The following is a 27,164-nucleotide window of genomic DNA, read 5'->3' as shown; positions in this document are numbered from 1 at the left end:
ATTGGTTATCATGCTCACATGTTGTAAAATTGATTTGCCAAAAAAGTTGTGAATTGTGAGTGAGTTTTGGGGACACAATTGGCAAATAATTGAATTAACGACGTTTTGCAACCCTAATTGGGCCACTTGAGCTTAAAACATTGTGATTGATAGTGACATGTTTTTCAGCATGACTACCTGTTATGAAACTGATGTAATTTGTACGTAAATAAAATGACAGTTGTAAACAAGTCATTATTGCACACCGATATTTCAGACTTCTTGTTACTTTTAATGGGAACTGATAAAACCCATTTTGGGCCCCTCTGCAGTGAAATAACATCATATAAAATAAACAATCTGTGTTAGTGGGCCAAAAACCACCCTTATCATACCTTGTCCTTTATACACCTTGTGGATAGTGTGACCCTGAAAAAGCACATCATTAGGAGCACATGATGAAAAAAAACTTGTAACAACAAATATGTTTGTATCACAATTTTTCTTACACAAAGCTTGCCTGTGTAGAAATCCAGCATATCCGCCATTCTGTGTGTTGACCTGCCGCAACACCAAAGTGGTGGCAGCGAAAATACATTGTTTATTTAATTTCTGAAGTTGGAAAAAGAGTGTTCATTTCCTGTAATTTAATTGCCAATTGTCTATGTCTAAAATTACAAGGATTAGTTTTGTCTCACTATGACTTGTTTTAATTTAATTGTCTTGATATATGCCTTTTCCAATTATTGCTATTATTCGCAAAAATGTGGGAATTGACTTCAGTTATATGTGAATGTCAAAACTGATTCTGAGGTTTTGGTGAAATCAGATGCAACTGGCAGATGATACCTTGCCTTGTATGGGCTATGCACATACTCTGTACATGCTACCCGTGTCCTGCAATGACGCTGTGAATGATACCAACGATTGTATGTTCCAGTCTGCCCAAGGGAGGCAACTCTGACAGGGTCACCCTTGTTCTCATACAAATTATAACAAGTCTTTAAACAGGGAATGTGAGAGTTTTTTTTTACTTTACCGATTCAATCAAGAACACTGATTGTAGTCTGTTGTTAATGTACTATGCTTGCAAATACTGAAAATTCACTTATTACATGATTAAAAGTCAGTAAGCATTCACTGTCGTTGTATCTCACATGATTCTCACACATTGTCATGAAGTAGCAATTGTTTCAGAATAGACACTTGATACACCTGTACACTGAGGAGTCAGAGGCAGATGTTATTTACGGAGGAAGTCCATAACGACAAAAGCACAGATTGGATGAAACTATATCTCCAGTATACCCAAGCACTCTTGATGCAGAACAATTTGACAATACTGAATATGTGTGTGGAAGAGCCCAACTATAATACTCGTGCTTCTTAAATACTCCAGAAAAACAAACAATCACCAAAGCATACTGTTTGCATTCTATTTTTAGTGCATTGTCTTTTACCAGCCATTTAGGGTGGTTAATTATAGCAAGGCCTGGTATTTTTGTATGATTCATATTCCAGCTGTATGGCAGCGATCTGTAAATAATCAAGTCTGGACTAGAATATCCTGTGATCAACAACATAAGCCTCCATGTATAGAACTGGGTAATAACACTGTGTGTCAAACGCCCACTAAACCTGATCCCAAAAGATGTCAAAATCAGGTAATCGTCTGTATGAAAATACAGACACAATAACCTGGATCTTTGCAGTTCTCAAATATTGTCCGCATATACAATTTTCAGGACATATGAATCCCTTGTCAGTGACTTCAAGTAACTGCGAGTGAGTGAGTGAGTGAGTGAGTGAGTGAGTGAGTGATTGAGTGATTGAGTGAGTTTTATGTCACTTTCAGAAATATTCCAGCAATATCAGGGTAGTGAAATGGGCTTTGTACACTGTACCCATGTGGAGACTTAAACCTGGGTCTTCTGCATGACAAGCGAATGCTTTAACCACAAGGCCATCCCATCGCCCCTAATAGTAAGGAGACGAAAAGGCCCTTATAATATAAAGCATACAATTATTATGTGCATTAAAAATCTACATTGCATCCATTGAGTGAAGTGAGGTGAATAAACAGCTGGTAACAAACAAATTGGCAATAAAAACATGACAAGAGGTTTTGGAGTGAATGATTTACCATTTTAATTATAGTTCCGCGAGGCATTGTTTGCTGTGTGTGGTTTTAGTTAACTTGGATAGAAATAGCCATCAGTTGTAAACACATTTAATAGAAGCAACAGTCAGTTCACAAAATCACTCATGTTTAAAAATCAATTTATACAATACTGAATGAAATGTCCAAAAAAGCTGAACATTTGGTTTTATTAACATTGCTACACTACAAGTAGTTTTTATAACTAGCATGTGTAATGAAGTGTACAGATACTTATACCGTTTTCATGCATAATTCACGATTCATGCTTGAAAACAGTATAAGTATCTATACCGAAACATTGCTACGTACAGAAAGGAGGTTAATCATCCATAATGTGGTGTGAGTGAGTGAGTTTAGTTTAATGCCGTACTAAGCTATTACCAGTTATATGGCGGTGGTCTGTAAATAATCGAGTCTGGACCAGACAATCCAGTGATCAATAACATGAGCATCGATCTGCGCAACTGGGAACCGATGAAGTGTGTCAATCAAGTCAGTGAGTCTGACTACCCGATCCCTTTAGTCGCCTCTTACGACAAGCATAGTTGCCTTTTATGGCAAGCATGGGTTGCTGAAGGTCTATTCTACCCCGGGACCTTCACGGGTCCCACGTAAGGGATAATAAGTTACGGGTCTTGTCATTCCTATTATTAATAGTAATACTATGGTTAGCAGGCCTGGCAATCCATGTATTTATAAATGTCACCTGCCCCTATTTATAGCAAGGGAAAATATTTTTTTTGTGACACATTACATCAAAATACTATAATGGTAATGAGAATCCATACTATGATTACAGAAGTCCATTTAGAATAGATACTATCTTTTCGCAACATAAAGTATACTCTTTGAAAACAGTAGGGGAACAGTACTTTCAATGTGCGACTGTTGAAACTGGGAGATACATGGGATTGAATCAAGGTTGATGATATAGTAATGAATGTTTTGAGAATGCATCACCACATCGATTACATTCAAAGCAAAGCTGTTTGTTCAGTTATCCCCCTTGTGAGGTGACTGGAGTATGACATGAAAATTTCAGGTTCACAATTTTCAGTCAGTAGTGTGTGATTTGACCCTGAAAACCCTTACCATGCACAGTACAAGAAAACTATCGGGAAAAATGGTCTAAGGTGATTTACTGACCTGCCTGAAAAACATCAAGATTTATAATGACACCCCATGCATGTGTAGGAAGCTCCCACGTTGTGGACGTGCTTCCCATTCACTGTGTTTGCATGTGGTGATAACGTGAAATGATGCTGCACGCACAAGATGAATTTCATTGTTACGTTCCTCAATGGGTTTTCTTTCTACACATCTTCAAAGTCCAGGTTCTCCTACTTTTTTTGAAAGTATAAACACTGAACTCTTATATAAGCTAAGTTATATCTTTACCAACACTTTCCTATCAGCTCTGCAACACTAACATATCGCTTTCACTCCACTTATGTATCACTTATCAAAACACAACTAGCCATGGTATGTAATCCACTACAGGAAATTAAATTTTTCTCTACAGTACTTAAAACTAGGGATGAAACTTCAGAGTCAATATTTCCAAGTGTCTGTTCCACAAAGTGATCTTTTTGTTGAAGTGACCTTATCTCCTATACTTTGTCATAGGCTAATGGTCACCTTAGTTCTTAGAATGCTTTGAGGAACAGGAGCTCGTATTCATACCATATTATCTCATTATATTTACAGACTTTATGTTTGTAACTTCTTCTATACAAGCTTGAACCATTCCCTCGAAGTTGTAGGACTCTCCTGATCTTAACTCTGTGACAATATATGAATGCACATATACTCTATATACTATATATAGTCTTTGTACTGTTACACTGACTTGCCTTCCCACTACTGGCAAGGGAAGTGTTCTCCAAAGTGGGTTGTGTTAAGACTGATACCATTGTTATCAACATGTTTAACACTGACATGGACAGCTGAATTCGTGATTTGTATCTGAATGGTCTTAATGAGAGAGTAATTGAGTGAGTTTTGTTTTACGCCGCACTCAGCAATATTCCAGCCTTATGGCGGCGGTCTGTAAATAATCAAGTCTAGACCAGACAATCTAGTGATCAACAGCATGAACAACGATCTGAGCACTTGGAAACTGATGACATGTGTCGACAAAGTCAGAGAGTCTGACCACCCGATCCCGTTAGTGGCCTCTTACAACAAGCATAGTCGCCTTTTATGGCAAGGATGGGTTGCTGAAGGCCTATTCTACCCCAGAACTTCATGGGTCGGAATGATCTTAAACAACAGTGAGTAAGTACAGTTTCATGCAGATTTTATCGATAGTCCATGATTATTATGGCGATGGACACCACAATGGGCTTCACACTTAGTACCCAAGTGGGGAATTAAACCCTGATCTTTCTTGTGATGAGCCAACTCCTTAACCTCAAGACTTCAACAACAAATACTTCAGACTTATAAAGTCTGTAGATAAATGAAAACATGTACAAGTATGTGAGAATGGCAAAGAACAAATACTATTTCAACGTAAAAAATCAGTAAAAATTCCTCCCGTTCCCCCATCCTAAACAGTACATGTAAATTGATATATACTAGAATTATTAACAAAACCCAACACAACGATTGCTGGAGGACTCACAAATATAATGAAAAGTCTCCAAATTAAGTACAGTATATAGAGTAGACATGGTACCTCTCTTAATCTGTGGAAGAAAGAATATGGCAAACGGAAGGAGGTCTTTCCCCAAAATCTACGATTTTATCTCTACCTATGTAAGAATGTACATTATGGTAACTTGTCATGTGGTTTTGAGACTAGTTCACAAGGTCATACTTGTTTTGAAGCTATGTCATTACTGAAACTGACGGAAATCAATTGAAAGAACCTGACAAGACTTCTCGGGTTTTATTTAATTATGGCCGTGACATTACTCATAAATGTCGATCTGCCAGGACAGATATGAATGAACCTGATAACCCTTAAACTATGGCGTCATCTATCTGGAATAACTAGAAGCAAATCATGATAAGCTAGCATACGGAAGACTTATGCATACACACCCCCTAAACGAGCTGTCAAAATTTACCTCTCATCACAAGTGGCAGGACCGAGAGGCACTGCCTACATCACAACCTGTCGATACTGTCAACAAGTATCTGGCTACGTCAGGCTTGCGGTGCTGATATTTTCATTTTGAAACATACGATCGATATATTACCTTCGTATCTGCTACATCAACGTGTTGGAATAACAGAGTATTCGTTCTGTCATGACCACAGGTTAAATTGTTGACGCAGAGGTGTTTTCTCGTCTTCGGCCATGTCTGTGAACCTTGATACTAGAATGAACCAATAACAGCGTCTGTTTCAAGGCTTTACTGTCTAGAAAGAAAGGCGGTTATTGGTTGAAAGGGCGTGCAAAGGGAAGTAATCGGAAGTAATCGTAAATAAAAGGCGCTTTCTACCAATTAGTTCTTCTGTCTGTAAGTGCCAGTTCACGCCAATACGGATGTGAAACGGTCAATATCGTTGTCATTATTTCATTAATTTAAGGCTGCTGGCTGTGAGACAGACAAAGGAATCACGATTCTTAGCGGCAAGAAATATGTATTTTGCCAGATTATTGCAAAGTGCAGTTTACCGGGCGCGCTACCTGGGGACTGATGAGCGCGCTGCTGTATCCTTAGCCCTTGGGCAGCCCATACCCCCCACCCCACCCCCCTTCTAGATCCTTAGGGTTAGTAAATAAAGGTTAGGGTTGGCGAGTGTATGCGAGTACGTCCATCCACAAAAATCGGAAAAATTGCGCCCGGTAGAGTGCACTACTCCCGCAGATTTTGTTAAAGGAGCAAACTAGCACGACCATTTTCCCACGATTTGGAAACAAGTGAAAATATTGAAGTATGTAACAGATCGCAGATCAAGGTAAAATGGACACGTGAGACAAAAGTGAAATTCATCGTCGACAAACGGAATAATAGGCCTAGGTTAATTTCGTGGAAATCCGTAACATTTGCCCGTCTCCATTACAAACAGATGGTTAGATCCAGGAAAATTGAAAATATAAATTTGAAATAACTTTACATCGATATATCAGCCCAAGTTTTGATATTGAGAATGCATTTTTACAACAAAGAACAGTTCAAATTTAGAGCAAGATTGAATAGTTTCAAGACAGATTTGATTCGCAATATTCGCAATGTCTACACATCTTTGCATAAACTAGTGTAAACTACTACTGCTACTGCTACTGCTACTGCTACTGCTACTGCTACTGCTACTGCTATTACTACTGACCCGTGAAGGAACCGGGGTAGAATAGGCCTTCAGCAACCCATGCTTGCCATAAAAGGCGACTCAGCTTGTCGTAAGAGGCGACTAACGGGATCGGGTGGTCAGGCTCGCTGACTTGGTTGACACATGTTCCCAATTGCGCAGATCGATGCTCATGTTGTTGATCACTGGATTGTCTGGTCCAGACTCGATTATTTACAGCCGCCATATAGCTGGAATATTGCTGAGTGCGGCGTAAAACTAAACTCACTCACTACTACTACTACTACTACTACTACTACTACTACACATGATGTAACATTAACAACTACAGTACTACAACTACAGCTATTATTACTACTACTTTAACTTCAACTACCACACACGATTTTCAGGAGACTGGCTGCTAAAGCGCTAAAGGAAGATCAATCAGTGTAACCACATCTATTGAAAGCATGTTTAAAAGAAATGCAAAAAGGAGGTTGAAATGGGATTTTAAACCCGAATGACAGTTAGAAATTTCAGATTACCTGCAAAATTGTCAAGACTGGGGACTAAAGCCTAACTGTGGACGGAGTGCAGCATAACTGACTTGTATGGCAAAATGTTCATCCGCTGGATGTGTTGACTCTGTAGGGAAGAACTAACAAAAGATAGTTTTCACTTGCACTTAACGTCATTCTTTAAGCCTAAAAGCGACTGAAAACCATTCGGACCCACAGGATTTTTTTTCTGCGGATCCGCATGACCGACAGTGTTTTCATCCCCTATAACTAAGAGTATGATGTCCATATTAATGCACAGGGCCTACACATTGTGATCAGGACTGATAACCTTTCATGGTTCTGGGTCCTTAGGAGCTGCAGCGTTCAGGGTTAAGGGCGAACATTGTTCACATGCTTGGATTTGGCGCACATGGAGTAAGGGATTGTCTGGTTCAGGCGCGACAAACTATCAATCACGCGCCCGTTTGGTGTGAAGTTTCACAGCGATTAGGCTGCATAGAAAAATTATATGTTTCTCGGGCACCTTTTTCAAAAGTGAAGAGGGCGGTAGGACATTTTTCTAAATTTTTGATAGAAAAAAAAATAATGATGAGGGAGTAACAGCTTGGAAAGTTAAGCACGTGTTGATGGGTTGTAAATTCAGTCACACTCGTTCTTACAGACACAAATTCTTATAGTGGACACGACCCTATCAAAAATATTTTGTTTAAATGGCAATACAAATTGTTACGCGCACAAATAAAAATGACGCGCCGATGCCCGAGAAACATTTCACTTTTTGTTATATAGCCTTAGATGTATCAGAGACTATATGGTCTCTGGATGTATGGAGTCTTAGATGGATGTGGTGGAGTATTGCTACATGCTGGACGAAGAACCACACTCGTTCACTCATCTCACTTTTTGCAGTATTTAGGGATTCTTGAAAATATTCCTTCTAGGAACACCTTGTAAAGCTGTAAAATGCTCACACACGTTGAGGGACGTCTAAGCAGTTCAATCGTTTAAATAATGTACGTGGAAGCCCCGTGTGCGATACAGTTTGCAAATTTCGATAGCCAGTCGGACTAGCTATGCCTGTAAGCAACTAACACACACAATAATTCACTAGCCCGAAATCTGAATGCTGACACGGGCACCATAATTAAGCTGCTGTTATGGCATTTTTATAAGGCCATAATCTTGCAGGTGTACTATCCCCGTGGCACTTCCCTCTGTGGCCGAGGAGAGTCTGATTGATCTGCATGGTTTAAAAGTGTGTTATAACCAAATAAGCCGAAGAGAGTGATAGATTTACTAATCGATCCCTTGAAAATTCATTAGTCATTCAGGCCAGTGATTGAGATTTATTGGCCCGACTAGATTTTTACTAGACACTGACTAGCGCGCCAGTGGTTATTTAGCACAATGAGTATGGTAGTACATATCTGAATCCCCATGGTGTTTTCTCTAAGCACGCAGTTCCAGCATATAAAAGACGATAAACAGAAACTGAATCTGACAAAAGTAAGTTAATAAGTTATACTTTCTACACACGCACTCAGACAAAGCCGCTGGCATTAAAATTTCAACTTTGTCAGATCACGATTAGTTCAACATGTTATTTGACGTAAGAAATACATTTCCAGGGAAATGTCAGGTATTTTCGGTATATAACATATGCACATGTGATTGCAAAGAACACCACGATATGACGCAGTCCATTGCTAATGGCGTAAAAAGTGGTTCACCTTTGCCATTTAAACGTTCACATCTCATTTTCAATGGAGTTTCAGTGGTTGTTTAATAAACTTTCAGGACAAAATGGGGACATCTGGATCCGTCTATGTCTTCAAGCATAAAAGAAGTGAGTGAATTTAGTTTTACACCGCACTCAGCAGTATTCCAGCTATAAGGCAGCGGTCTGTAAATAATCGAGTCAAGACCAGACAATTATGTGATCAACAGCATGAGCATCGATCTGCGCAACTAGTAATCGATGACATGTGAACCAAGTCAGCGAGTCTGACCACCCGATCCCGTTAGTCGCCTCTTACGACAAGCATAGTCGCCTTTTATGGCAAGCATGGGTTGCTGAAGGTCTGTTCTACAGAGGACCTTCACGGGTCTCAAGCATAAAACAAAACCTAACTGTTGATAGCGACACCCGATGTCTCATACCACCAAGTAAATGTTTGATGTCGGAAGTGTCTGGCTTTTGTTTGTTGTAGATGTTTGATATAGACAGACAACACAGTTTGTGGTAAGTTTCAGATTTAAATTTCTATTTCCAGGATGAAAAAAAACTCAGTTACTTATACGAACAGTTAATCTATACTCATGGAAACAGATATTAGAACACATGAAAGTACAAGTGTTCCCGTATTCTTTTCCAGGTTTCTTCACGATGTAAGCGTAGCGCTGTTTGCGTCATTCTGGGAATGAATAAAGGAACACTTGTACTTACATATGCTTATTTATTTCTTTCCATGAGTATATATTATATACCTCTCTTTCATATAACACTGAGACCCGCGAAGGTCCGGGTTAAAATTGATCTTTTTGTCTGTTTGTGGTAAGAGTCAACTCACGGGATCCGGTTGTCAGGATCGCTAACTTGGATGACACAGGCCATGGGTTCACAATTGCGCAGAGTGTTGCATTGTCGTGTTTTAGCAAATTTGTACATTTTTGCCTGTTCTTGGATGGCGGATCGATGCTCATGATGTTGATCATTGGATTGTCTGCACCAAACTCCATTATTTACAGTCCGCCACCATATAGCTGGAATATTGCTGGAAGAGTGGCGAAACACTAAACTCGGTCACTCATATATCATGGGTTTGTTACGCAAAGATACTTAACAAACACCATCAATGTTTATAGGTACACACAACTGACAGAGTTTGCGTGCATGTTATCACGTGACCCACTCTGAAGGTGTTGGTTTGAAGCCAGGATGGGACTCACCTCCCCTAAAGTACTAGAATCTGTACAGAGATAGTGAAATCCCATATAAAATGTGTGTTACATATGATCACTTTCTAAATAGCATTGTGTGTTCATACCAGCATTTGGACTTGAAGTTATCAGACATCTGTTTCACGACAGCGAATTTATCCAGAACATTTTATCAAATATTTACATAAGGGATATGGACGTAAATCGATTCATGACCCGCACTGGCATAGTGAATAGTCTGACAATCAACATCACAAACTTAATTGATTCTTTGTGCTCTTATGGTTGATGAATATTAGTATGAGTCTGATCGATGTCCCAGTGGGTGTGATATCTGATCATGTTGTACTTAATATTAGTAAATCCTAACACGCAGCCCACTGAATTCAAAATGAATATATGAAGCAATGAAAACGTCACATCTCATGTGACTATGCGGTTAGGCTGTTTAAACTGTTTTAAAACGTTGAGCGAGTGAGTGACAACCCGGTGATTGACATCATAAACATCCCTCTACACAAGAGAGCTACGATGGCGCATATCTGTTCAGACCATCGCCATATAACTGAACAATTACCACCGCCATATAACTGACAAACAAACAAACATCAGTCCAATATGAGGTCATAGAAACATCAGGTACGTCAGAATTTAACAACGTTCACGCTGATGATTTGGGGGAAAGAAACAGAGGCGTTCGTAAAATATAACAGAAATCACTGCGAAATCGCTTGTAAAAACAGTAGATAAACTCTTCAGAATGAGTCGATATTTTACAGTTCCTTTACTGTGCGAAGACAATGCGATGACCTAGAAAAATATATACCCCGAGTGTTGTCAATATGTTACAGAGTCTGTGTACCTGTTCATCAAGTTACCAATAGCCCGGACACCCCGAGGAAGAATACTCATCTACTGAGTAATTAGGATCATTATTTGTCGCCACCAAATCAGCCTGACGTTCTGTGTCACAACGTCTTTCAACATGGCGTTCTGCGTCACGACGTCTTTCAACATGACGTTCCGTGTCACAACGTCTTTCAACATGGCGTTCTGCGTCACGACGTCTTTCAACATGACGTTCCGTGTCACAACGTGATTCAACATGACGTTCTGTGTCACGACCTGTTTCAACATGACGTTCCGTGTCACAAAGTGATTCAACATGACGTTCTGTGTCGTAAAACGAGTGCTAATTCATGATCACCATTTGTTATGACTGTTCGAGTCTCCTTACATACTGACAAACTAAATACACTTACACTCCCTTCATGAATTCACAGCACGAAGAAAGAATGATCGCATAATAAATCTCTGTTAAGGTTTTGCCGACGAATTACGTGTTCAATGCGTCCGGTATTTGGCTTCGTAATCGATAAATGATCACACAGCTTGTTTAACGATGCACATCAGAACAGAAGATACGACAATATGATACAGATGATACAGGTTGATATGATTACTTCAACCACGACATAGTTTCACATAAATGCGAGAGAATCCGCCAGCTGCCTCCCTGCCCCACTGGTATCCATACGGCCTTGGACATCTTGTAGGAGACATTTCGACATAATCTCAGCTTTTACATTTCTTCAATTCTCAGAACAGTCTTCCTCCGCGGTCTGTGATAGTTCCATGTCCACTTCTGGGACGTCTTTCCCGAGCACTTTTCCATCACCACGTGCAGTGTCGAGTTCACAGTCAGACAGTTGCTGTGTCCCTTTATCAACTTGTCCTGGAAACAATAAAATAGTTTGGTAAAATGGTTTTGCCCTCATGACATTTGCTGGAACAAAAACAAAAACAAGCGGTCATTGTTCTTTTGAAATCACCACATTAAGTCGTCATGGAGTGAACAGTGAGTAGGTTTTCGCCACACTCAGCAATAGTGCAACTATATGGCGGCGATCTGTAAATAGTCGAATCTAGACCAGGAAATCCAGGGATCAACAGCATGAGCATCGACCTACGCTACTGGAATACGATAGCATGTTTCAGCCAACTCAGCGAGCCTGGGATCCCGATCCCGTTAGTCTCCTCTTACGACAAGCATGGGTTGCAATTCCGCCACCGTTTCACAAAGCTATCGCAGCGCTACGACTACCTTAGCGAGTGAGTTAATATTTAACCTCACATCGGCACGAGAATATTTAATACTGAAATGAAACATATGTCTATTATAAAACCTGTCAACGAAGGGACTACTGTATCTCCCATACTGTCACATAGACCTAACGTAGCCATACGATAGTTTTGTGAAAGGGGCCTTTAAGGCAGGCTTACGACAGTCGTATTTTAACGATAGCTTTGTGAAGAAGACCTTGTAACGCTGGCTTACGACAGTCGTATTTTCACGATAGCTTTGTGAAGAAGACCTTGTAACGCTGGCTTACGACAGTCGTAGTTTTACGATAGCTTTGTGAAACAGGGCCCTGTAACACCAGTCTAAGTAAACTTAGCCTCAGTACTTTTCGCTACACTCCACTACCGAGTCTATCAAAACCTTATGGGAGGTTGCGTCAGGTAACCTTTGAGATTGACCAATCAGAACATAGTTTACCAAATCGAGAAAGTGGACATTCGCACATACCTTTTAAAGTTACTATCTCGAAAAGGTTCGTACCCGAACGATTCCGAATGCTATTTAGCGTATGCTCCCTTCCTGGTGATACACAGGGCGTACGTAAAACCATGACAACGGTGAGTAAACAGTCGCTGAAAATATTGTTTTTGGCAATATTCAAGGATGTCATCTAGCGGAAATATTAGCTAAGGGTAACCATGTCAACAGAAACCCCAAAGCGGATATAGTGCAGGTCAAGTAACTGTGTTATATGCGGATTTTTGTTTGTGGAGAGATTTGTGTCAGTGACCTGAATATTTCGAAAGTCCCCCCGATCCCTAAATAGTAGCTGTCTGATTAGTTAAGTCTATTTAACCGTCTCACGTTTGATTGGACGGTCACTGGTCGCTCAAAGGTTACCTGACGCGACTTTCTACTAGGTTTTGTTAGACACAGTGGTGGAGTGTAACGAAATACATTGAGACTAAGTTTACTTAGGCTGCTGTAACACAGACTTAGGACAGTCGTAGTTTTACGATAGCTTTGTGAAACAGGACCCAGTAACACAGACTTAGGACAGTCGTCGTTTTACGATAGCTTTGTGAAACAGGGCCCTGTAACACAGACTCAGGACAGTCGTAGTTTTGTGAAAGGGACCCTTAAGGCAGGCTTACGACAGTCGTAATTTCTCGATAGATTTGTGAAGAAGACCCTGTAACGCTGGCTTACGACAGTCGTAGTTTTACGATAGCTTTGTGAAACAGGGCCCTGTAACACAGACTTAGGACAGTTGTAGTTTTACGATAGCTTTGTGAATTAGGGCCCTGTAACACCGACTTAGGACAGTCGCAGTTTTACGATAGCTTTGTGAATCAGGGCCCTGTAACACAGGTCTACGACAGTCGTAGTTTTACGATAGCTTTGTGAAACAGGGCCCTGTAACACAGACTTAGGACAGTCGTAGTTTTACGATAGCTTTGTGAATCAGGGCCCTGTAACACAGTCTAATTATTTGAGTGCTTACTTATTCTTATCCTGAAAAAAGAACCAATCACGCTCATACAAAGACCTACTAGTATTTGGATTTTCTATGACGACGTTGACAACTAAATTAGATTGACTGGTTGTTACACATGAATATATACCAATATCATATACAGAAGAGGGACGGTGGGTAGCCTAGTTGTTAAAGAGTTCGCTCGTTACGCTGGAGACCCAAGTTCGATTCCCAGCAAGGGTACAATGTGTGAAGCCCATTTCTGGCCCTAGATTTGCTCTAAGATAGTCTTAGGAGCCATACATTAACACTAGCTTTCGACTATATTAGAGCAAAAAGAGCTTTAAGAATCTAGGCCCTGGTGTCCCACGTCGTGATATTGCTGGAATAGTGCTAAAAGCGGGCGGCGTAAAATCACTCAATCACTCATAGAGACAAGTTGCTATATAATGAGATATGCCATTCTACCTTGTACTCCCATACGTGCTCCTTGGTCGCCCAGTTGCATTTTTGTATGTACACGCCTCCGTGTGCCCGGGTTAAACATCGGTTATTGGCTACTATTTCCCCAAGATCTGTCAGATCGAACAACTGAAATGAGAAATATAGTCCTGTAGGTGTGCTACAATAGTGGTGTGTTAGATTCCTGATCCACGGATTGACTCATATAATCGCATCTCATATGTCTATCTGTATCACCCATGAAGATCCGGGTTAGAACTGATCTTCAGCAAACCATGCTTGTCGAAAGAGGCATTTCACCGGGTCGGGTGGTCAGGCTTGGCTGACACATGTCATCATAAACCAGTTACGTAGATCGAGCGGATCACTAGATTGTTTTTTTTTCCAGACTCGATTATTTCTCGATTATTTTCCGCCATACAGCTGGAATATTGCTGAGAGCGAGGTCAAACAACAAACAAACCAACAATAAACAAAAACGTCATCTTGGACGGACACCATATAGCTTGGATAGCTGAGTGTGGCGTTAAATAAACAAACAAATTATATTAAATCTCTAGTTATCATTCATAAACTGCAAACCCCCAGCAGCTCACCTATAAGCGTTCATAGCTCACCTGGGCTTTCCCTTGTCCGTGACAGCCGTACATGGCGGGTTGGTTCCACTCTTTGGTGGTCATCATATCCAGACACATGTTATGGAACGCCTCATTACGTAACTGCAACATGCACGACACCATTACTAGCCTATTAGACTTTGAAGGAATAAGATAATCTTGTTAGGCTCTGTAAAATTAATTTCATGGGGGGAGTTGTTGAAGAAAAAAACGTAAGAATGTCTGTTAACAAAAGAGCTAGTGGTTAAAGCGTTGATTAGTCACGTCGAAGGTTCGATTTCTGCCGTGTAGCTTAAGCTAAATTAAAATAGTATCTAGATTTCTGTTTGCTTTCGTCTTCAAATCAAAGTTACCATTATCGGTATTTCTTGAAAAAATACTTATTAACATGTTTTTAAAAACAGTCGTTACACACAACTAATGTTATGGGCAGCCAGTAATTACACGACAGACTGAATATCTCGCGTATTACCGTTCCTTTGATAATCGAACTATACAGAAGTAACATGGCGATTCAGGTGCAAACTTACCTCCCCTGAGTAAAGGCCGTCCCCGGGAAGGGCTACTTCCGGCATAACGTTTTCGATGTACCAGGAGAAAGGCTTACATGCCAGTCGTTCTCTCAACTTGCGGCGTTCAGAGACATCTCCAGGACTCTGTAGAGATGATGACGCGATGTTATTGAATGAAAGACAAACCATGAAAACGTCTCCCGAAAACCTAATTCTCTGCCAGTCATCGTCTTGATGTTATGCTAGATTTACACAGACATGTAAAAGACCATTAATGCCCATTAAGATATGTTGCTGTATCTGAATGCCATGAAGATCCTATGAGTAGTAATTATAATAGCCTGACTGGGCTAATCACTCTAACCCTGACCTCTGCATACTCATGTATCATGGTGCACCAGGAAAAAGAGATGTGGAAGCTGTGATAACATTGAGCGAATGTTTTTTAGTTCCACGATTTCTCAACTTGGCTCGGAAGGGACTTGTGACAAAATAAATCATGGCTAACCAAAAGTCGAACATAAGAGGCTCCAGGCACAGCAAAGAAACGCAACTCTGCACAAAACGTGACGGTTTGGTTTTAGTTTGATAGTTGTTTAACGCTGCATTCAGCAATATTCCAGCTATATGGCTAAATCATCATCAGCAGCAGCAGCAGCTGCAGGATCACCACCACCCCATCGTCGTCATCGTCGTCATCATCATCATCATCATCATCATCATCATCATACGTACGTAGAATTTGCGGCCAGTCATGTCACAGCAGCCCTGGTAGTACTTCTTGTAGTCGTCCATCCACACCTCCGCGAGCCGAGCATTGTTGGCCGCAGAGGCGATGTACGAACCTTGTCTGATCCCCATGTAGCTGTTGTGACTGTGAAACACGTGACCGACACGTGAACAGATGGGCGTCTCAATCCGCCCACCGCACATCCAGATCTGGTGGAACAATAGCGGAAATATCGTTGTGGTAAACAAAAACAGTGAGTGAGTGAGTTTTACGCCGCTTTTAGCAATACACAAGCCTCTTTGTGGGGAAATGGGTTTCTCACTTTATACTCACGTGAGAAATCGCTTTAGCCACTAATCTACCCCAATAAATTTATTGTAGTATTCATTTCCTGAGATAAGTGATTGACACCTAAATAGGAATACCAGTGACTGACCCTATGCGTGTTGCAATACTACGATCAGGATACGATGAAACGTTGTTGATCACTGGGTCGTCTGGTCCAGGTTAGATTATTCAGACACCGCCACTATATAACTGGAACATTGCTGAGTTACAGTGAGTGAGTGAGTGGGTGAGTGGGTGAGTGGGTGAGTGAGTGAGTTGGACTTTACGCCGTTTCTGCAATGTTCCAGCAATATATAGCAGTAAATATTCCAGGGACACATGAAATGAGCTTCACACATTGTACCCAAGTGGGAAATCGAACCGGGTCTTCAACGTGACAAGCGCATGCTTTAACAACTAAGCGATCCCATCGCCTCTGTTGAGCTAAAGAACAAACATACATACAAACCTTTCACAGACAAATTGAATTTAACTCACCTTGAATGACATCTCGATGTTTTCTCCTCCCCAGATTTTCATTCCGGGGTCAAATCCTCCCAGATAATCAAAGTACTCCCGGGTGATGGAGAAAAGGCCTCCCGCCATTGTTGGGGATCTGAAAAATGATGAGAATGAAGATAGGTAAATAAAAAGTCAAAACGTTTCCCATAAAAGCAAGATACCATCCTAGATATCAAATCCCATGCTACAATTCTAACTATGACATAATCATGCACATATAAATCACTAATTGTTGGGCTACCAAATGTTAGCTGAAAGGTGAGTCTATCCTCAGCCGCGCATGGCAATCATCAGAAACGCATGCAAAGGCAAGGAAATAGTTCACATGAGAAACAATAAGAATCTGCATTACCTGACGTGTTCCAGGTTGTTCTTCCTCCGCTTCTTCTCTCTGGGAGGCTGTGAACGCCAACCGAACTGCAGCGACGGGAACTCCACTACACCTACCATCACCTCTTGCCCATTGGAGATGCTGAAGTCGTCTTTGTTGATGACGTCAATGCAGGGCGTGGTCACCACCTTGGGGTTCGTTGCTAGGGGGGTCAGTAAGGGCTCCAACCACCCTGAATCATAATGTTTGTGTATGTACCAATTGTTTATGTCTGAGTAGTGAAGCGTCAACTTAAGACCCATAGCATTGATGGGTGACATGCATGGTTGCACTGCTGGCATGTTGGTGCAAGGTAAGATAACTACTATCATTAATCAGTGTGTGTGAGTGAGGATGTTTTACGCCGCTTTTAGCAATTGTCCAACAATATCACGGCGGACGACACCAGAAATGGGCTTAACACATTGTACCCACGAGGGGAGTCGAACCGGGTCCTCACCGTGACAAGCGAACACTTTAATCACTAGGCTACCCCTCCACCCCCTTAATCAGAGTCAACTGACAGGTACAATATTGATCGGCATATGATCGTTCTGAAATATATGCATCACGATAAGCAGGCACACTTGTGTGTGCGCAATGACATATTTATCACAGATTGCAAAACAATAACAACAAAAGCTAAAAAAAAAAAAAAAGATTCCCCAACAATACTGTCTGTTAATTATCAAGTCTGGACCAGACAATACAGTGATTGGCAAAATGAACATCGATATCTTTGTATATATGGAGCTACTATGTGCCGAGCATATATACTTCCTGTATATAATCGCGTCCCGATCAGTTAATCAATTGAGCGGCATGATTTGCTTTGATCAATGTTTTTGTCTGATTGTTGGTTTGTTTGTTGTCTGATGCACCACTCAGCAATTTTCCAGCCTTATCGAATCGGTCTGTAAATAATCGAGGTCGACCAAACTATCCCGTGATCTACAGCATGAGCATCGATCTGCGTAAATGGCATACGATGACATGTGTCAACCAAGTCAGCGACCCCGACCGTCTGATGACGACAAGGATGGACTACTGATGACGTAGGGTAGACGCTTTTATTACGTGGAATTATTACTTTATACACCCACCAACGTAAACTGACATACAGTTAAGTTTATCAACAACCATTTACCATCAATAATCTCCATACATATCACCGGCCATGCGCTATTAACATGCAGTAATTTAACAGGCATAAACTAAACATGTATATATACATATGGAAATTAATTAAGCAACACCAAATTCAAAGACACATAAAAACTTAACAAAGTTTAACGAAGTAATTTTGATGATTGATTATTCAATTTTGATGTATTGACATACAGCATGAGCTTTTCATGGGTTGATATGACGCGCGTGAAACTTGCACAGCGCACGTGCATTGCTTTAACCTCAACTTTCGAAAAATGCACTTTTTCCCTGGGGTGTTTACAAGCGCAGGTTGTCGATTGCATTCGGTTTTTCATTCATTTCAATGTCATGGCACGTAGGAAATTATCAGAGGCCACTCGTTGGCAAATAATCGGCATGAGGAATGCTGGTATGTCTCTAAGACAAATCGGGACTCAAATCGGACGACATCATTCCATAATTTCAAAACTTTTGAAAAAATACCGGGCCACTAATGAAGTTAAAGACCTGCCTAGACCAGGAAGACCCAGGAAGACCACAGTCCGGGAGGACAGAGCTTTACTGAGACTTGTACGGCGCAGGTCCTTCGACTCGAGCTCTCGGTTGAGACAGGAGTGGCTTCCAGGGAGACCCATCTCGAACAGGACTGTTCGGAATCGTCTGAAAGCTGCAGGATACCGGGCAAGGAGGCCAATCAAGCGACCCAGACTGTCTCCAGCCCATAAGGCAGCCCGACTGGCCTGGTGTAATGACCGTTTGCACTGGAACATTGCCTCTTGGAGGAAGGTCCATTTCTCAGATGAGAGCCGGTTCTTGCTGCACATGGTGGACGGTCGTACTCGGGTCTGGAGGCAGAGGAACACAGCAATGGCTCCACGGAACATCCAGGAGACTGTGGCCTTTGGGGGAGGTTCCGTTATGGTATGGGGGTGCATTTCCATGAACTGCAAGTTGGATATCATTACCATCCGTGGCAACCTTAACGGTGTTCGTTACCAACAGGAGGTTCTTGACAGGGCTGTGGTACCTCATTTTGAGAACCATCCTCTGGCAACGAGACCCATATTTATGGACGACAATGCTAGACCTCACAGGGCGCATGCTGTAAATGATTTTTTGCGGCAAAATGCAATTGACAGAATTCCATGGCCTGCCATGAGCCCTGACCTCAACCCCATTGAACATTTGTGGGACTTTATTGGCCGTCGTGTGAGGCAGAGAGACCCACCAGTCCATAATCTCAACGAATTGACGGCTGCCCTGCATGAGGAGTGGAACAGGATCCCCCAGAATCAGATCCGGAGACTCATCCAAGGAATGAGGAGGCGTCTGGAATCGGTGGTGCGTGCGCAGGGAGGACACACTAGATATTGATGAAAGTCGGTGTGCAGACTCTCAGATGACTGTTCTTTCTTTCCATGTGACATTTGTGTTAATACACCTGACAACAACGTCTGTGGATGAATAGTAAATTGTGTCCATTTTTTCATGAATTTAAGACAGTTTTAACAATTTGGATTTCGTTGCAATAAAGCAAAGTCTTGATACTTTTTCCCTTTAAGTTGTTTGTCAGAGATCGTCTGTTGAATAAAAAAGTGTCAAACTATATCAACCCGGCATATTTTGATTGTCAGAACACTTCAAAGTTGCTCCAATAGAAAAAATTGGGGTGTTGCTTGATTAATTTCCAGGTGTAATATAAAATTACACTCAAGAATATGTGTTTATTTTATGTAAAATTACAATTAGATTACCTGGGAAACATTCACAGTGTGAGTCCAGGAATGTTATGACGGGCGCCGTGGTGTAGTTGTAGCCGAGTGTCCTCGCCACCATCAGCCCCAGACCCCTCCTGGCTCGGACTATCTGCACCTTAGGGAACCGAGTCATGTAGGCATCTAGAGGCTTCCCCAGAAAATCTGGAAAAGCAAAATTTAAAGTATTCGAATATGATTATTCTGGTTTTGATTACGGTTAATCAGAGATTTCAAACCGCAACTACAACCTGTCATTGATACCAACAACATTCTCAGAAAAATATTTACACCATGCTCAGAAAATCTGGAAAAACTTGACTTCTTTTAGCATCACGACTGTGATTGGTAAATCAGAAGATCCAACTCTCGATTACAACCTCAGATTGGTACATCCTTATACATGTCATGCACCTTGCTAAGAAAATCAGGAAATGCAGAGGCGGATACAGGTCTTTGAGAAAGGGGTGGGTGAGGGGTGCACACTTCATTTTCACCCGAGTTTCAATGTTCATGTAGCAAAATTTCAGGAAAAAATCAGTGGGGTGCGCACCCCTGCCCCGACTGAAGGTCCGGGTTCGAATTGATCTCCAGTAGCCCATGCATATTGCAGTAGACGACTAATGAGATCTAGCCAGGCTCGCTGACTTGGTCGACACAGGTCATCGTATCCAAATTGCGTATACTGAATCTCATGCTGTTGATCACATCGATTGTCTGACTCAGACTTGATCATTAACCTCCCCCATGTGGCTGTAATTTGACCGAGTGAATGTTTAACAACAATCAAACATACAAACACGACACCCACCCCATGAAGAGCCGTCGTCGACGAGGATCACTTCCTTCACTAGGTGGGGCGGGGTGTTGTCATGGATACTGTGAACGAGCCTCAGCAACGTTGACCACGCCTCGTTGACGAAACAGATGATGATGCTGGTCTGGGGGAGACCGGCGGAGGAATAACGCTCGGCACAGCTGCATTGTGAAGGAAGCACAAGGTCAGAACAAACTCACTGTATCCCGACAGCCCTTCGTTGAAACATGTCTAACTGATATCACCCTATATATTTGGAGAAGTACGCACAAAATTTCATTCGTTGGAAATTTATTCATAAAACAATTTGGATTACATAATACTAAATAAAGTATGTTGGTTAGATTGGCATTACTTCATTGATATGTAAGTCGTATATTCATCGACAGATATGTCAGAATTTGCCCATATCTATTAAAAACGAAATTATATTTTTATTTGTCTGTCTGATTTACGTAAAGAATATATTTCTAATGTCACCTACTGTAGCATTTAAACAATTCCTATCTTCTCATAACACCTGTATCAACTTGAAACTATCACAATGCATTCACACAACAATATCTAAGCTTTATAGTCTGTAAAAATCATCTGTTTTCAAGCTGTATGTGATTGGATAATGTATGTAAACCCACTGTATATTGGAGGTCAGGAATGCAATGGACACCTTTGACTTTGACCTTGAGAGTCATTTAGAGGTCGGTGTTCCATGTAACGATGCGTTATAGGGATAGAACAAGTTCTGCATAACAATATTTAGGAGAACGTGCGACAAAAGGTGACCATGCTTGTCGTATGAGGTAGGCTCGCTGACTTGGTTGACACGTCAGCCAAGTCCGCAGATTGATGATTATGCTGTTGGTCACTGGATTGTCTGGTCCTGTCGCGATTATTTACAGACCGCCCCCATAAAGCTGGAATAAAGTGCGGCGTAAAACTATACTCACTCACTCACTCACTCAGTCTAACTGTAGGCTCTTACGCCGTTCTCAAACAAGCAAATAACACTTCACGCCAACTTCTGGTGTTCACTGCAGTGGAATAGTGCTACAGACGGCGTGAAAACATACTCACACACTTAAAGGGTGAAACGTGGGCGTTGTGGACAGGGTGAGCGAGAGTGGGTAAGGGAGATAACACGTATTACCTAGAAAAGAATGGCACTGCAAATTACCCGCCTTTGAAACGTGGGCACTTGGGACTGGGTGATTGAAAGGGGTAAGGGAGTAAGGGAGTAAGGGAGATAACTCATATTACCTAGAAAACAATGGCACTGCAAAATTATCCGCTCTTGAGTTTCACTCAAGGGACAGGGCGATTGAAATGGGTAAGTTAGTAAGGGAGATAACTCGTATTGGCGTCAAAGAACATGAATCAAATAAAAGTATTCGCATCTGATTATTCTGGTTTTGGTTATGGTTAATCAGAGATTTCAAATTGTAAATACAACCTGTCATTGATACCAACAACATTCTCAGAAAACTATTTACACCATGCTCAGAAAATCTGGAAAGACTTGAATTCTTTTAGCATCACGACTGTGATTGGTAAATCGGAAGATCCAAATCTCGATTACAACGTCAGATTGGTACTCAGCGAGTACGGAAATGATGTTTTGCTCCTGTTTGCTCACCCCGTCACTCTGGTATCCTTTAGCTTTCGTCTCACGCCGATGATGTTGCTGACGTATTCGTTCATGGCGTTCTTTCGGTAAGCATCCCGATATTTCTTGAGTTCCTCAGGGGGCAATTTGTCTTTGTCTATGCTGAACTTCTCTCCTTTATCCCCTAGAAAGTAACAATTTAATCAAAGGCTAAGAAAATGAGAAAGGTGAAAAGATTTGAGTGTTTTGGCAAAACGGCGGCCATACTGGATGTTTGATATCGGAAGGTTACAACTCTTTAGTCGCTCGATGAACAAACGAGGGGTGGAGCCAAGATAGTCAAAAACTAATTATATAAGGACGTGGCGTCTCTGCAATGAACATAGTTTACAGAGAAGAATGTTCTTAAGAAATAACAATAACATATAATTAAACGGAACCCAGAGGTTGTGACACATCTTTAGTTTACCTGATGTTTTCACAAACCAAAACGTTTCTATATGGCATATGTCAATGACATAGTTGATTATTTCAATGTAAATGTGAAATATGTGATTCATCCATGTCCACCCAATTTTCACCCAATTTTGCAGTGGCCTGAATTAAGAAAAACGGCTCTTATTCATTTATTTTGAAGAGATTTCATTTTTTCTCCAAAAATGCGTTTCTTTTGCTGTTCACTATAGAAAGAAAGTCCCTAGAATGGAAGAAGAACTGGAGAATTCGATCGAATATTATGAATATTATGGTATTTCCCTGGAAATACCATGTAGGTAGATATGCAGATCTAATCTAGCATAACGATGAATGCAAATAAAATGTAAAACGGAAAACTAAATAAAAGTATTTGATCCGTACCGGCGTTTGCAATACTGAAAAGACGTCGCAAAACGTCAAAGTCGGGTTCATTAGGAATCGGGTTAGGTGGCCAATCGCCTCTCAACACAACACTGGCGTTGTGGGGGTCCTCTTTGCCTCTCTTCTTAACACGTACACCAGTATTATCTAAAGAAATCCCACGAGCGTTAACGGCAATGTTTTCGACGTTCCCACGCTGCTTTGCCCGGGCCTCCCTTCCTGGCGCTATTCTGTATTCATCTTTGAGCATATAGTCCGCCACATAATTCCTCCTTATCCTCGGCAAGGACCCACGTCTTCCGTTGTGTACCCAACAGAAGAGAGACCACGTCATCACTCCCCAGACAAACACAGCCAGCAGCAACAGTAGGTCAAAGTTACGTCGACGTTTTATCATAGTGAAGAAAGAACTGGACGACGTCATGCGGTCACCTGCCTGGAAAACAAGGAACCCGGCTTATGATGAACGTGGTAAAGTAGTTAATTATTAATACTATTAATGAATCATGCAAAAATAACGTCAGTATTCTTACATCGTGAAATTAGATTAAATTAAATTAAATTAAATTAAATTAAATTAAATTAAATTAAATTAAATTACCGTAACTGGTCATTAAGTGATATTTTATGGGTGCTTCTATCACCACTAGGCGCAAAATAGTGAATTTATCATTCTTACATCTTTGAAGGTCGATCCGTACTTATTTAAATGATTGTTGTTTTTATTTTTTTTGTTTCAGAAAAAGTGAATTTATCATAAATGTTTACGTCTTTGCAGGACGATGCGTTGATCAGTACTTATTTAATTGTTTTTTGTATTTTTTAAATACGACCCAATTAACATTCTAGATATAATTTAGACCGATTCTCAAATGTCTTTAGGAAAATGTGTGCCGTTGTAGAGTTGGAATATTGCTGAGTGCAGCGTAAAACTGACCCCACTATAATGACTTATAATGTAGATCGCCTCGCTTTCCTTCGGAAATACCTTAGATGAGGAAACGTCAAACTAACCTGTTTTCTGTGAATGAGTGAGTATGGTTTTACGCCGCCTTTAGCAATAATCAAGTTATATCCCCCGGGGGACACAAGAAACGGACTTCACATTGTATCCCTTTGGGGAATAGAACCCGGGCATTTGGAGTGACGAGTGAGCGCTTTAGTCACTAGACTAACTCCACATCCCTTTTTCACATCTTTTACCCCGTTTCGGAGTTTAGAGAGTTATGGAGGTGTATGAATACACTCCTAAAGGTCGTGTTCCTCATAAATACTGATGACATTGCCTCGAGTATTTTCTCGTTATTTCATTTATATTCTCTTCGAGCATTTTCTCGTGACTTCCTGTTTCTTTGTAAACTTGAAATGTCGATTGATTTCTCAATATTTCAAACATTTTCTTTAGGGTTATGTAATGCGCTGAACCACAGGCAAACTGTAGCGCAAATGGGGTTGCGCAGCATAGAGAAACTGGTAATTTTCTCGATGCTGCGCAACCCATTTACGCTACAGTTTGCCTGTGGTTGAACGATGTCACTAGTTTGATATCGTCGACAACATCGTTGTTGTGTTGTTGCTAAAATGAGCAGCGTCTCCCGTTACTGCTGTTGGCATATTTATCACAGATTCCAAACATCCAGTATACAGTCAAATTGATACCTGCCGTCACTCCTGTCCTCTGTCACGTTCTGTCTTGAACTCAGTCCATCACGAATTTTGTGACGAAATTTCCACATTTATCTGAAAGTGTAAAGTCAAATAAATGTTACCTTACGCCACTCGTGCGATTTTCAGGGGAGAACCAGTTATTAAGAATTCCAACATGAGCATATAAAAACAAACAGAAATCGATATTTCGATAACACATATGCAGGAAAACCTTCTTCGATGTGTTAAAAACAATTTTTTTCACGAAACATCAGTTAGTCTAAATACATCGTACATAGAAATTCAACTTCTCTTTTCAGATAACATTAATGTTTATTTCTGATTTTTGCTTTGCATGATATGTTTGTAAGAGGCGATTAACGGGATCGGGTGGTTAGGCTCGCTAAAGTTGGTTGACATATGTCATTGGTTCCCAGATGCTCATGCTGTTGATCACTGGATTGTCTGGATGGTTTTGACTCGATTATTTACAGACCACTGGCATATAGCTGGAGTTGTGCTGAGTGCGGCGTAAAACTACACTCACTCATGCTCTGCATGAAACATAACCACATATGTTTTTTTAATGCGCGAATCTACAATAGTCATTCTATTTTCTCCAGTATCAAATGAAGCTAATGTAGTGTTTTTGTTGGTAAAAAAAGATGATTATGTATTTGTTATTTAGTTAAACTGATTTTGTTTGATGCTGTGTAATTACAGTGTTTGAGACTCAAACACATGCATGGTACCAAGTGCCAACTGTTTGACTGCGTTGTTGTACTTACAACAAAGAGATTATTAAATGTTCTGAAATCGACAAACCATAATCGGTATTTAAAACATGCCCAATTTCCTCAAATGCCCGACTGCGCAAATAAAACGTATTTTACGTCTGACTACCTGAACGGTATTGTGTGATCATACACATATGTACATGATACAAGTAACATATACACACCTCGTCTCATGATGTCAATAACGGGACTCGGGTACAGATCACTGGATTGTCTGAGTACTGGAGTATTTACAGACTGCTACATATAGCCGGAAAATTCTGAGTGGGGCGTTTAGACGAAGATTGGTTGATTGATTTGTTATTTAATGCCGCACTCAGCAATATTCCAGCCGTATGCAGCGATTCGTATATCAAATAATCGAGTCTGGACCAGACAATCTAGTGATTCAGAGCATCTTTCTATACAACTGGGATACGATGAGTGTGAACCAAGAACACAGGAAATATTAGGAGCACAATTTAACAGTTATTCGAATACATGGAGACTCTAGTGAGTACCTACAACAACTGTTCCTACCGCCATGACACTATCCGTCGAGGAGTTAATGTTTCAACAGGTTCAAATGCCATTCCGTCCATAGAACCACTGGTGCATCCTCTCAGAAGACAATTTTCGGTTCAGTAACAGCAATGTCGATAGAGGTACACTTAACGTCATGATACATCACGTGCCCTTTGCCATTCGTCGATTCATCTTGAGTAGGCGATCGACGAGGTTTACACGTGTAGCAGAACTCGGAGATGTATATGAGCCTGCAACGCCACGACGTGGGCATTTTACCGTATCGTCTTAAATAAATGTCGAGGAGTATCACGCCTGTATGACGGCAGTGCATGAAAGATGACCAAGTTTTGTTTAATTTTTGCCATTTAAGTATTGATACATTCGGGCTGACGATTTTTCATACAGTGATAACGGTAAGTGTTTTTGTCAGAAAGTCGAGTGTCAGTTTTGTTCAGGACAACAAAATATCTCAGCGAACAACATTCAATCTAAATGTATTTATTGATTTATTCATTTACTAGACACAGACACAGACACAGACACAGACAGACAGACAGACAGACAGACACAGACACAGATACTATCTTTGGGTCTATCGCTCAGCTAACGGGGCGTAAATATGGGCAATACGGTGTTCACCATCTGTTTCACAACAACAATATACTGCCAGCAGCAATGTCTCGGAATGTGCACATATGCTGTCGGAGATCGAACACTGACTGCTGAGAGCGAGATATGAAGCCCAACTGTTGGACATTTCGGAAACACGAGATTTTGGTGAAACAAGAAACATCAGTTGTCGGTTTTAAGGTACGCTATGAGGATATTGAGTGTTGTCTGATAAGCCTAGTGATCTAGCGATGTCATTCTTACGTAGCGGTCAGTGCACACAGACGCACAGGCGGGCAGAGAGGCACACACAGAGACATAGACACACAGACACATAAGCTTTTGCACACATAGCATTGGCCTTAATGCTTGTCGTAAGAAACTCCCCGACTTGGTTGACAAATGTCATTGTATCCCACTTGCGTGGATCGATGCTCATGATGTTGATCACTGGATTGTCTGGTCCAGACCCAATTA

At 41.0% G+C, this 27,164-nt stretch overlaps 2 protein-coding genes across 2 annotated transcripts in view; both read right to left on the bottom strand.

Annotated features, from left to right (window-relative positions):
• Positions 1-5,477, bottom strand: part of LOC137255809 (sorting nexin-13-like) — a 45,719-nt gene extending 40,242 nt beyond the window's left edge. The window contains exon 1 of the mRNA XM_067793351.1: positions 5,347-5,477. The gene's annotated coding sequence lies outside the window, so the exon portion shown is untranslated. The remainder of the gene's footprint in view (positions 1-5,346) is intronic.
• A 5,130-nt stretch (positions 5,478-10,607) lies between these two features.
• On the bottom strand, positions 10,608-26,330 carry LOC137255799 (polypeptide N-acetylgalactosaminyltransferase 13-like). The gene is made up of 13 exons (XM_067793340.1): positions 26,076-26,330; positions 24,787-24,867; positions 23,128-23,563; positions 22,300-22,453; positions 20,661-20,827; positions 19,850-20,014; positions 16,929-17,139; positions 16,553-16,670; positions 15,733-15,936; positions 15,016-15,141; positions 14,486-14,587; positions 13,875-13,997; positions 10,608-11,581 (listed from the first exon to the last, which is right to left on the bottom strand). The coding sequence occupies exons 3-13, from the start codon at positions 23,549-23,551 to the stop codon at positions 11,429-11,431; spliced, it is 1,947 nt and encodes a 648-aa protein (XP_067649441.1). The 5' UTR covers positions 23,552-23,563; positions 24,787-24,867; positions 26,076-26,330; the 3' UTR covers positions 10,608-11,428.
• Positions 26,331-27,164: the final 834 nt, after the last annotated feature.

Source organism: Haliotis asinina, chromosome 11 (assembly GCF_037392515.1).
Source record: "Haliotis asinina isolate JCU_RB_2024 chromosome 11, JCU_Hal_asi_v2, whole genome shotgun sequence".
NCBI classification, from domain to species: domain Eukaryota; kingdom Metazoa; phylum Mollusca; class Gastropoda; order Lepetellida; family Haliotidae; genus Haliotis; species Haliotis asinina.
Note: the sequence above shows the minus strand (reverse complement) of the source record. Positions and strands in the feature narration are given on the sequence as shown.

What these genes read in the sequence shown, in the direction of transcription:
- LOC137255799 (XM_067793340.1), bottom strand. Translation starts at nt 23,551, where the DNA reads ATGACGTCGTCCAGTTCTTTCTTCACTATGATAAAACGTCGACGTAAC. An exon ending in AAGGATACCAGAGTGACGGG is followed by an intron (nt 20,828 to 22,299) that starts GTGAGCAAACAG and finishes TTCACAATGCAG; the next exon opens with CTGTGCCGAGCGTTATTCCT. An exon ending in AGCACGTATGGGAGTACAAG is followed by an intron (nt 11,582 to 13,874) that starts GTAGAATGGCAT and finishes TATTGTTTCCAG; the next exon opens with GACAAGTTGATAAAGGGACA.